The sequence below is a fragment of the Diaphorina citri genome, unplaced genomic scaffold, assembly GCF_000475195.1.
Source record: "Diaphorina citri unplaced genomic scaffold, Diaci psyllid genome assembly version 1.1 scaffold15, whole genome shotgun sequence".
Taxonomy (NCBI): domain Eukaryota; kingdom Metazoa; phylum Arthropoda; class Insecta; order Hemiptera; family Psyllidae; genus Diaphorina; species Diaphorina citri.
Window position 1 is genome coordinate 33,664 of NW_007377454.1, and position 12,694 is coordinate 46,357.

At 36.2% G+C, this 12,694-nt stretch overlaps 1 protein-coding gene across 1 annotated transcript in view; it reads left to right on the top strand.

The window, feature by feature from the left end:
- LOC103507420 (probable ATP-dependent RNA helicase pitchoune) overlaps window positions 1-12,694 on the top strand; it is a 54,122-nt gene that overhangs the window by 20,756 nt on the left and 20,672 nt on the right. The window contains exons 4-11 of the mRNA XM_026822226.1: window positions 3,063-3,221; window positions 3,500-3,814; window positions 4,386-4,526; window positions 4,852-5,012; window positions 9,278-9,430; window positions 9,934-10,104; window positions 12,056-12,108; window positions 12,189-12,313. Coding sequence (XP_026678027.1) covers window positions 3,063-3,221; window positions 3,500-3,814; window positions 4,386-4,526; window positions 4,852-5,012; window positions 9,278-9,430; window positions 9,934-10,104; window positions 12,056-12,108; window positions 12,189-12,313 — 1,278 coding nt within the window. The remainder of the gene's footprint in view (window positions 1-3,062; window positions 3,222-3,499; window positions 3,815-4,385; window positions 4,527-4,851; window positions 5,013-9,277; window positions 9,431-9,933; window positions 10,105-12,055; window positions 12,109-12,188; window positions 12,314-12,694) is intronic.

Consider the following 12,694-nt stretch of genomic DNA (forward strand, 5'->3'; position numbering starts at 1 on the left):
TAATCTCGTCTCTTGTAGTAACTACATAGGTAGGTTTTTGTTTTTACTTACCTACTCATGACTGATTTATTTATTTCCATTGTTTTTATTTATTTATTTATTTTTTGGCAGGCCTGGGTGGGGTTATATTGATCGAGAACGCTCCGGCCAAACATCATGTGATGCCTGATTTTTCAACAACGCCCCTGGAAACCAAAGACCAACTAAATGAATGGCTCGTGTTCAAAGATCTGACACCACCCCTGATCTCAGTAGGAACAGTGATCTCGGCAGATGTGGTAAGTTTTGATATCAAGGCGAAATCCTAGTTAGCTCGGAGGGTATAGCTCTCTTTTCTTGTAAGCGTTACCGTTGGGTCGCGGGTCCCCGAACTTTTTATCCTAAACTTTAGAAATAAAAGGTTTGTAGCCAGCGTAATTAGCTTGGAGGGTACCGCTCCTGCCTTGTGATGGTTCCCGTAAGGTTGTTTTCAGGTACTTTCACTTCTATCCTGCCACCTATTATCAAAGGAGAAAACCATTGTCATGAACAATATTAAGTACACCCTGATCTGTGGTTTCTCTCTTCCTGGGATATTATTTCCTCGTTTATAAGAAAACAATATTATGTTTAAATACAACACACCCTTCTATTCTATTATTTTTACATTTTTCTCATTGAAGTAAAACTCATGGACTTACTAAAGTCATCATTTTTCTTCTTTGGCTCCTTCTTCTTAGGCTTATCAACTTTCACCAGTTGAGGGCTAGAATCTTCTTTGATTGAAGAAGCTAAAGATGTTCTGGGCACTGAAACAATAAAATTAAAACAAGTCAGATTAGTGTCTAGGAGGAAACTTGTAGGTACTGAAGATGTAACTTGTAGTTTTCATGACAGTCCCTTTCAGGGCACTCTTCATATCTGAATTTTCCAGTTATAGTTCAAGACCACTTTGTTTTAAATGAAAGAAGATACCTTACATGCACAAGAACTAGTGAATATTATCCATAGATTTTTCATAAATTGATTACCTTTTGTATACTCTTTAGGTGGTGAGATTGCTTTTCTCTTGGAGAACCAGTTCCCTAATGATATAGGACTGGAATCAGAGGAATCATCTTTCAGAATAAAATTCCCTAATTTCTGAGATGGTGTTGATTGTGAGCTTGTACTAGGAGATGCTACATCATCCTTCTTGTCTACAGTGGCTGAGTGAACGGTGACAAATGCCAGTCCATACTGAACACATTTGTTGTATGGCTGTGAACACACTACTTTGATTCGATCCCAGGTTTCATCAGCATGAAGCAAACTTTCTGATTTGAAGAAACGCACACTGTTAATGCCTACACCTTGTTTGGAATCCTGAATGGACATCATGAATACAGCTGGTAACAGCACCTGAAACCAGTAAATTGTGTTGAGCAAAAAAAATATCAAATGGACTTTTTAAATGGCTTGCTAAGAAACTTCAATTCTAATTAAGTAAATTTCAACAAAAAAATTGGGATATGTATTTTAAAGCCACGCAACTTTGTTTGACTCACCTTGTAATCATCAGGGTTACTTGACTTTGCCACAAACACCTCTACAAAGGCTGAAAATTCATAAATGGACTAAGAAACTTCAATTCTAAATAAGTAAATTTCAACAAAAGCCACGCAACTTTGTTTGACTCACCTTGTAATCATCAGGGTTACTTGACTTTGCCACAAACACCTCTACAAAGGCTGAAAATTCATTTCCAATGTCTATTCCATTGATTTGAACTTGGCTGGATAGCTGTAAAATAGCCACTGCTTGCTTCTCACCCATGCTCTTGCATTTCCATTTCTTTGTGGACTCTGGATTCAGCAAGTTATCAGCTTTATGAACCTGAAATAACAGACCATTGATGAGAATGCATGTGCACACAATACTAAGATCTGAAAAAAAAAATAAAAAAAAACTTCTGCTACTACAGAAAATAGTGCATACCTTTTCATCGCGAACTAGTGAGTCTGCAAGAACATAATCAAAATGTTCATCCTGACTTGGCTTTGGTATTGGGGTGTACTTGCTTTGTCCTTCACAGGAACAATACCTGTTTAAGACACAAGTTTTGAACATTAATTTATAGCTGATTGTCATCTAGGTAACTACTGTTTTAGTAAAATTGTCGAATCTGATGCCAAAGTGCCAAAGCTCCTCTAAAGTAGTCCTATGGTCCCTGTATTGGTGTATTCCACCCTATCCTGTTATTTCAAGAAAACTTACAGGATCTTCGCTGCTGTAACTCACAACACGGGCAAACTTGATTGGCGCCATTGAATTCTGAGCTGGGATAAATTAGGGAATCTCCATCAGAACTATCAGAATCAGAATTGAAAAAATCTACAAAAACTTTTTCGCCCTCAACCAGAACCAGTCACTAGAGATGTGTAAAGACTGACTGACTGAATTAAAAGACTTGAATCCCACACAAAGACTGAATGACTTAAACAGTCCCTACTCAAGGATTCCTAAATTGAGATTCTTTGTATACCTTTTGAATTTTGAGGATTTCTTCCAAATTTAGGTTCTTTGTATACCTTCTGGAATTTTGAGGATTTCTTCTAAATTTAGATTCTTTGTATACCTTATGGAATTTTGAGGATTTCTTGTAAATTTAGATTGTTCGCATACCTTCTGGAATCTTGAGTATTTTTTCTAAATTTAGATTCTTGGTATGTATACCTTCTGGAATTTTGAGGATTTGTTCTAATTTTAGATTCTTGGTATACCTTCTTGAATTTTAAGAATTTCTTCTAAATTTAGAGTCTTTGTATACCTTCTGAAATTTTGAGGTTGAGGACTTCTAAATTTAGATTCTTTGTATACCTTCTGGAATTTTGACGTTTTTTTTCTAAATTTAGAGTCTTGGTATACCTTCTTGAATTTTGAGGATTTCTTCTAAATTTAGATTCTTTTGTGTACCTTCTGGAATTTTGAGGATTTCTTCTAAATTTAGAGTCTTAGCATACCTTCTATTCTAAGCAGCACACAGTTTGAAGCACTCAAAGGCAAAGTATGTGAGAATACCCTGAAAGCCATAGCAGACATGGGTTTCACCAAAATGACAGAAATCCAAGCCCGTACCATTCCTCCTCTGCTGGAAGGAAGGGATTTGGTTGGGTCTGCTAAGACAGGATCGGGCAAAACACTGGCGTTCTTGGTTCCTGCTGTTGAATTAATTTACAATTTGAAATTTATGCCAAGAAATGGTAAGTCATGGTAAACATTGACAATTTACTCAACATTAGACTGATTGATCTATTGGGTGTCATCAAAACACATTTTACCTGTTTTTCTTCATACTCAATTGATCCTAAAGGCAAGGTAAACTTAGACCCTTGACAAATGGAGTGTACCTAGTGGCATGTAATGTGTTCAAGTCCACTCAACCCCCAACAGTCATTAAGGTGCAAACTCTTATTTTCTGACAACTATCTGTTTTCCATTGGTATTTCTCCACTTATTAATCTCTTGTATTTCACCACAGGTACTGGTATCATTATCATATCCCCAACCCGAGAGTTATCCATGCAAACATTTGGTGTTCTCAAAGAGCTGATGAAGTATCACCATCACACCTATGGTCTCATTATGGGAGGAGCTAGTAGACAAGCAGAAGCACAGAAGTTGGCAAAGGGTATCAATATCATTGTGGCCACTCCAGGACGATTGTTGGATCATCTTCAGAACACACCTGAGTTTCTGTACAAGAACCTCCAGTGTTTGATTATAGATGAGGCAGACAGAATTCTGGACATTGGGTTCGAAGAGGACATGAAACAAATTGTCAATTTGTTGCCCAGTGAGTGACATACCTTTTGAAACAAGGGAAGGTGGGAAATTTTTTTTTGGATTTTGAAAAAATAATAATAATAATAATAATAATAATAATAATAATAATAATAATAATAATAATAATAATAATAATAATAATAATAATAATAATAATAATAATAATAATAATAATAATAATAATAATAATAATAATAATAATAATAATAATAATAATAATAATAATAATAATAATAATAATAATAATAATAATAATAATAATAATAATAATAATAATAATAATAATAATAATAATAATAATAATAATAATAATAATAATAAAAATGGTTATTTGGACCTGTAGGTGTAATGTGAACAAGATATACTTGATTTTGTTTCTAAATACTTACTTGAACTTGCCTTACGTACTTTCCGTGTCCGGACTTGAACATTGATGGTTTTCTTGTCATTAAAAGTCAAATAAAGGAACTTGAGGCAGAAAACCCTAATCCTTTCCACAGTAATATCCAAACAACAGAACAAGGTTTGGTACTTTTATTCAGTTGTGGTAGGAATTTATCTAACATTTTATATGCTTTCAGAGAGGAGACAGACCATGTTGTTCAGTGCAACCACAACAGCAAAAACAGAAACTTTGACCAAACTTGCATTGAAGAAGGAACCTGTATACATTGGAGTTGATGATACAAAAGAGGAAGCAACTGTGGCAGGATTAGAACAAGGTAATGGAATCGTCTGTTTGGAACCCATACAATACAGATAGAATTCTAAATTGAACCTTGATAAAATTGTAGGAACCTTGATATTGATACACAGCTTGCACTCAGCATTACTGAAAAGTCCTGTTACCCTTGCAGACAAATAGAGTGTTCCTGAAGGCATCAATGTGATGTGTTCCCCCTTTTGTCTCTATTTAGTCCAAGCTTTGGGAATGTGCAATAGAGTCTTAAATAGAGTTCTCTTTATGCAACTACTTTCTAAGCGTGTGTAATAGAGTTCTCTTTGGAGCAACTACGTTCTAAGTGTGTGTTTTTCTGATATTTTCAGGTTATGTGGTGTGTCCTTCAGAGAAGAGGTTCCTTCTGTTGTTTACATTCCTCAAGAAGAATCGTAAGAAGAAGGTTATGGTGTTCTTCAGTTCGTGCATGTCGGTCAAGTTTCATCATGAACTTCTCAACTATATTGATCTGCCTGTCATGTGCATTCATGTGAGTTATTGCTTTATAATCTTTACACTTACATACTTGTAGTTTGTAGTTTACCAAATAAGTGTTTAGGGAATGAAACAAGAAGCTGATTAAAGAAACCCTAATCAGCCTTGTGCGGTTGGTTGATTGATTGAGCTCAAGGGGCCCAGACACCTCCCTCCCCTACCTTCAAGCTTCATTTTTCTCCTGTACTGTAGGCCAGACTTCGAAAATTTGGAGCATGAGAAAAATATGTAATCAAATATGTACTTAAATCTTCATAATACCAGTACTATGATTAGGTACCTATATCTATCCTATTGAATACAGAAATGAAAACACAGGTGATTGAATTTTGAATTTTGATTTATTTCCTATTTACGTCATTTCACATTCTGGCATTTTAAGTTTCTTCTTGAATTTTTACATTTGCAGTTTGAGGGCTCATTTGGAAGCTAGTCTTCATATTGTTTTTTTGGAATTTTGAAGATTTCTTCTAAATTTAGATTCTTTGTATACCTTCTGGAATTTTGAGGATTTCTTCTAAATTTAGATTCTTTGTATGCCTTCTTGAATTTTGAGGATTTCTTCTAAATTTAGATTCTTTGTCTACCTTCTGGAATTTTGAGGTTTTCTTCTAAATTTAGAGTCTTGTTATACCTTCTTGAATTTTGAGGATTTCTTCTAAATTTAGATTCTTTGTATACTTCTGGAATTTTGAGGATTTCTTCTAAATTTAGTCTTGGCATACCTTCTTGAATTTTGAGGATTTTTTCTAAATTTAGATTCTTTGTATACCTTCTTGAATTTTGAGGATTTCTTCTAAATTTAGATTCTTTTGTGTACCTTCTTGAATTTTGAGGAGTTCTTCTAAATTTAGAGTCTTGGCATACCTTCTTGAATTTAGAGGATTTCTTCCTAATTTAGATTCTTGGTTTATTTTCTGAAATTTCGACGATTTCTTCTAAATTTAGATTCTTTGTATACTTTCTGGAGTTTTGAGTATTTTTTCTAAATTTAGATTCTTGGTATGTATACCTTCTGGAATTTTGAGGATTTCTTCTAAATTTAGATTCTTGGTATACCTTCTTGAATTTTGAGAATTTCTTCTAAATTTTCTTTGTATACCTTCTGGAATTTTGAGGATTTCTTCTAAATTTAGAGTCTTTATATACCTTCTGGAATTTTGAAAATTTTCTTCTAAATTTAGAGTCTTCTCTCCCTTTCCACTCACTCTATATTTATCTCTCTCCCTTTCCAGCCCCTCTCATCCTTCCACTATTATGTACCCCTTCCACTATTATGTACCCGTACTCTCACGCCCTTTTAGTAAACCTTTTGCAGTCTTCTGAAAAGTACAAAGATTTAATTAACGAAACTAAGTGAATTAAAATACATCGAAATTTTATCTTATTTGTCATGTACATACCTACTTATGCTCTTGAAATTAATGTATTTCATCTACTACCTACCACCATACCGTGTTTCTTCGAGTCGAGTTTCTTGACTTGGGATTTGATCATTTCCGTTCGGAGAAAATATTTTCTATTATTTCGCCAGCAACGCCACCGCTAACGAACGAAGGTGTGTGTTGGGGTCATTATCATTAGACTATTGAACCTGTGTATTAAGCTTGAACAAATTTCTGACGAACTAAGCGAATTTTAGCCTCCCACCCTGTTGAAAAGCGTACAGGGTGCCTCCACAGATTAATATTTTGAACCAACCTGATCGTAATCTTGCTCGGCTTACCGATGGATAACGACATTAAGGAGCGCGGTAGCGCTCCGCCAAGTCAAGAAAGTTTGACCGCGCTACTAAAGATATTATACGCGACAGGGAAAGTAGCCGTTTTCAGGTAGTTGTAGAGGGACAACTACAAATGACGGAAGAAAACAGATTGCGTGTGTGTGTTGGGGCATGAAAGTAGACACCTACCGATTGGCTCTTTGAATTGTATCGACAAAGCGCGCGTTATTAGTCACTAATGTCGGTGGAGATGCAATTTTAATGATTTAATTTAGAGTCTTGGAATTTTGAGGATTTCTTCTAAATTTAGAGTCTTTGTATACCTTCTGGAATTTTGAGGATTTCTTCTAAATATAGATTCTTTCGTGTACCTTCTTGAATTTTGAGGATTTCTTCTAAATTCAGATTCTTTGTATACTTTCTTGAATTGTGAGGACTTCTAAATTTAGATTCTTGGTATACCTTCTTGAATTTTGAGAATTTCTTCTAAATTTTGAGTCTTAGTATACCTTCTGGAATTTTGAGGATTTCTTCTAAATTTAGAGTCTTGGCAAACCTTCTTGAATTTTGAGGATTTCTTCTAAATTTAGATTCTTTGTATACCTTCTTGAATTTTGAGATTTTTGAGGATTTCTTCTAAATTTAGATTCTTTGTATACTTTCTGGAGTTTTGAGAATTTCTTCTAAATTTAGAGTCTTGGTTCTTGGTTTACCTTCTGGAATTTTGAAGATTTCTTCTAAATTTAGAGTCTTGGCATACCTTCTGTAATTTTGAGGATTTCTTGTTAATTTAGATTTTTTGCATACCTTGTAGAGTTTTAAGGCTTCTTTTGAAATTTAGATTTTTCCTCGAGTGTATCATACCTTCTGAAATTTTGATAATTTCGTTTAAATTTTTGATTTTGGATCGAGGTTCATTTATACTTTCTCGATTTTGGATGATTCCTTGTAGAATTTTGAAGGTTTGTCCTTTTTAGAATTTGTAGTTCTTCCTGAATTTTGAAGAATCATACTTTCTTGAATTTGGAGGATTCTTTTTAGATTTTCAATGTCTTATATCTTATAGAATTGTAGATTTGTTTCTAATTTGGAGTGAGCAGATGACTTATTGTAGTGGTATCGGCATATCGGAGGATGTGTGTTGCTATTTTGGAGATTTTGAGTGTGTATTTTTTTCTACTACTTTAGGTATTGAAATTTTTTGTGAGTTTAAATTGTGATGTTGACTGAATTTATTTTTATGACAAAGATAAATGCATAAAAATAGGTGATTGTCTACTGGCCACTGTTTAAACGTACAGGTCCGTATTTGGGGGGGGGGGGGGGGGGCCCCCTCGAGCAGTTGGAGATTCATGAGATGTGTGATTAGTGTGACTCATGGTTCTGCAGGCTGTGGACCAGCAGACGCCTTTATTGGCCCATGTCCAGTGGGTGACGTTCAAAGGCGTTTTCCACTAAATGTAAACTGTGGTCTACACCTACACACCCTATGATTTGTCTGTACTTATCTACTTGGTCTCACAACCTTTTTCTTTTGACTGATTGTACGTGTGTACGGCCACTTAGCGTAGTCTGTCGTTTTTCCTTACTCGCCCTTTTTCCCTACCAAAGTCCTTTTTAATTTTTTAATTAAATCAAGGGATTCATGAACGTCTCGGCTGTGAGTCAGTGATGTCAGTGTACGTATCAACCTATCAACTCGAGAAAATTACCCGGCGTAACTACTAGTCACCAAACTGTGACTCAGAAACTATAATTATTTATTTGAATAATAAATTAAAAAAAAAAAAAGATTTAAGAAAAATGTGGGTTGTTTTCCTATTTTTTCCCCTTCGACCAAGCAAAAAAGATTTTTCACAAAACAATGAACAGTTTTGTTCAAGATGTTGGAATTTCAGTGAAATTTTTAATTTGAAGATGAGAAAATTATAACTTTACTCGCATTCCAACACAACACACAGACCATCCTGTATGTACGGTTGTTCCAACCCATAAGCGTGGTGCTTTAGAGAAGACAACCATATGCAGTCTATTTATATCCTAACTGCTGGGCTGCCCTTATTGGGAGCTTTCCTACACCCAACCAGTGAAGTCACCTGGCAATTTAGCCTGTGCAGGCGTCTGCTTAGCTCTACAAGCTGGAGCCCACCCTTTTCGGCGATGGAAAACTGGCATGAAGTACTTTGTGTGTTCAATTCGTGATTGCCATGTAATGGTTATTGCTGGATTATGCATGTTTTCTCTGAGGTTCATGTATCATTTGTTACCTGTGCATGTGTTTATCTTGTAGTTGGAGATTCATGAGATGTGTGATTAGTGTGACTCATGGTTCTGCAGGCTGTGGACCAGCAGACGCCTTTATTGGCCCATGTCCAGTGGGTGACGTTCAAAGGCGTTTTCCACTAAATGTAAACTGTGGTCTACACCTACACACCCTATGATTTGTCTGTACTTATCTACTTGGTCTCACAACCTTTTTCTTTTGACTGATTGTACGTGTGTACGGGTTCATAATGATTATCTGATGTGATTTGCAGGGTAAGCAGAAGCAGATGAAACGGACCACCACATTTTTCCAGTTCTGCAATGCAGAGACCGGTATTCTTCTGTGTACAGATGTAGCTGCTAGAGGTTTGGATATCCCCGCTGTCGACTGGATTGTACAGTATGACCCTCCGGATGATCCTAAGGTGAGATAGATAGGGGAATGGAAGGAAGGATCAGAAAGAAAAGGAAGTAATGAGGGAGGAAAGAAAAGATTATGGTTTTAAAGCTAGAAAGTTACTAAAGACCCAATATAGGCCAATGTCATTGCAACCTGATTAGGTCCATAAGGTTTAAAATAGAGCCGTTTTTTTTTTTTTTATAATCAAAGTACCTTGACTATACTATCAGTGTAGGACGGAATAGTCCATAAGCTCCTGAATGATTCTTGCCAAATAATCAGAAGGAAATTATCATTAAATAATTTCTTTTTTTCCAGGTATTTCCCAAGTTTCTAAAATTTGAATGTCTGCAGTACTGAGACACCATTACTGATTCCGTAGTCTGTTGATTTTCTTCTTAGCAGACCTAAACCACGCAAATCCAAATGGGTTACGGGTTCGATAATTGAAAATATTTCCTCCCTAGCGAAGTACGGGGTAAACATAAACAACCAATTAATCCCATTGCTTTCCCTTTCATATGACAGGAATACATTCACAGAGTGGGCAGAACAGCTCGCGGTGAAGGTAGCAGTGGTCATGCGTTGCTAATATTGAGACCTGAGGAGTTGGGATTCCTGCGTTATCTCAAACAGGCCAAGATCCCTCTCAATGAGTTTGAATTCTCGTGGAGTAAAATATCCGATATTCAGCTGCAGGTAAGTTTAAGCTCATGTTTCTTTGGGTTGTGATTACACACAAGCTAGGCTTGAAAAATAAAAAAAAGAAAATTACGAAAAAAAAAAAATAATAATAAAAAAAAATATCCAGGTATCTTTCCTTTTTTATCTATATTTTTACAAGCCTACGCCGACCCTATTTAAGTAAGAAAAAGCTAGAAAGAAGAAGATAAGCCTAGCCTAGCCTTTTGTGTAACCACCTCCTGAAGTATGAACAGTGTGCTTGTACTTTTCCGTTGCCATTTGTTTTGTACAGTTAGAATTTGGTTAAGTATCTAGGCGGTTTCTGAGCTCTTCCGGAAATCACGTCACACGTGTTACCTAAGAGCTCGTTCACACTACGTACTATCAGTTTTTTTTTTTTTTTCTGGACCGTTTTTTTTTTTCTGAGACTCCTTCTATCAAATTATACAATTCTTATTCATTCACATATCAATGCGTGCAGTTTTTATTTCATAATAGTTGGCCACCAATCCGTGAGATAGATACGGAAGGTAAGTAACTAACGTGCAGTTTTTATTTCATAATAGTTGGCGACGAGGATAAACGTACATGACGAGTGCAAATGTCATTTTCTTATCTATGAAGTGAATATCGCAGTTTTTCACCTATCGAATCGACCATGGATCCAGGTCAACTCCAGCAACTTCTAGCAACCCTACAGCAGCAGACATCGCAGCAAACTACATTGCTATCGACACTGCTCAGCGAGATCAAACAATTTAACCTAATGAGGTGATATTAAATTTTAACCTAGGAGCTGGGTTGTACCCAATCTTCTGCAGATGGTCTCTACCTACCTTTTTACCTAGCATGTCTGATTTATAGTGTCGCTTAACTGTCCTATTACCCATACCATTCATTTTGCCCATAATTGCCACCTTTATTAGACTATTAGCTAAGAGAATGTCCACCCACTGTACGTAGAACTGTCCAGAACCTCAAGACTTAATGGTCAGAAGACTCTGTTGGTCTTAATGCACAGAAAAAAACTACTTCTCAGAAGAAACTAGAAAACTCAGAATTAAATTTTTAACACTTGAACTTGGTAGGGCTTTGGAATGCTCGTAACCACCTAACCCAAGAGGATCGCTGTTATTATTTGGCTATCTAATAATAAAGAGTTCTCAAATTAGTCTGTTTGTCTGTTGAACCTAAAAGTAAACCCTGTCACGAGCCACAGGTCCATGACGGTCCCCAGGTTGATCAGTCCTGCACCAATGATCACATTGTCACATTGGGTGTTGAGGACCCATAGCTGTATGGGTTATGGGCGGGTGGAACATTTGTATCTTCGTACTTCATTTACTTAAATGGCGCATATCCAAAAACATTATGCTACGAAGACATCGGTAAAGGAAATCTTATTTTTTAAAAGTTGTTGTTTTTTTTTCAGGTGTAGATTAAATTTTATTTTCATTTATTCATTTAATTGGTTTTTAAGTCCTCCATACTTCCTGTGCTAAGAACTATTTATGGAAGTTGAGTCTAAGGGTACGGGCACTAGCCGTTTTTTATTCTTTATGGAAATATTTAGCTTTATCTACGGTTTCTCCTGTTCTAAAGGCCTCCCCCCAGTCCCCGACAAGGCATACTCCTACCACTTTAAAGAAAAGTACGGAATTCAGTTGCAAAGTGAAACAAAAACAAAGTTAGTTGCAAACGAAACTTCAGACATTTTATTAACACATCCTATGAAACCATAGCATATAGGCTATACAGGTATATGTGTCAGGGTTTTATCTTCAGGAAATTCACAAATCTTTCTCGTGTTCCCCAGCTGGAGAAACTGATTTCCAAGAATTACTTCCTGAAAAACTTCAGACGTTTTATTAACACATCCTATGAAACCATAGCATATAGGCTATACAGGTACATGTGTCAGGGTTTTATCTTCAGGAAATTCACAAATCTTTCTCGTGTTCCCCAGCTGGAGAAACTGATTTCCAAGAATTACTTCCTGAACATGTCCGGCAAGGAAGCGTTCAAAGCGTACGTGCGTGCTTATGACTCGCATCATTTGAAGCAGATATTCGACATTGACACCATGGACCTGGGCAAGGATTCAAAGCATACGTGCGTGCTTATGACTCGCATCATTTGAAGCAGATATTCGACATTGACACCATGGACCTGGGCAAGGTAGCCCTCAGCTTTGGATTTACAGTGCCACCCGCTGTGGACTTGAGTATCCTTTATTATTATCAGCAGATTTTTTTTGTCTTTAATATTAACATTTTCGTACGTACCATTTTGCTAAAATTTGACGTCGGAATAACTATTATTATGGTTAAGCAGTAGGCAAGGTTTTTAAAGATTTTTCTTTTGCAAAGTACGAAATTTTTGAGGAGTGTTCACACATAGTCGACCGGCCATCGATCGATGTCGACTGAACTGTGTCTTTAATATTAACATTTTCGTACGTACCATTTTGCTAAATTTTGACGTCGGAATAACTATTATAATGGTTAAGCTGTAGGCAAGGTTTTTCCTCTGTAATATTATGTCTTCCCCACCTGCCTCGGTGGTGTAGTAGTCAAGACAAGACGCGCCTGATAAACAGGAGGGC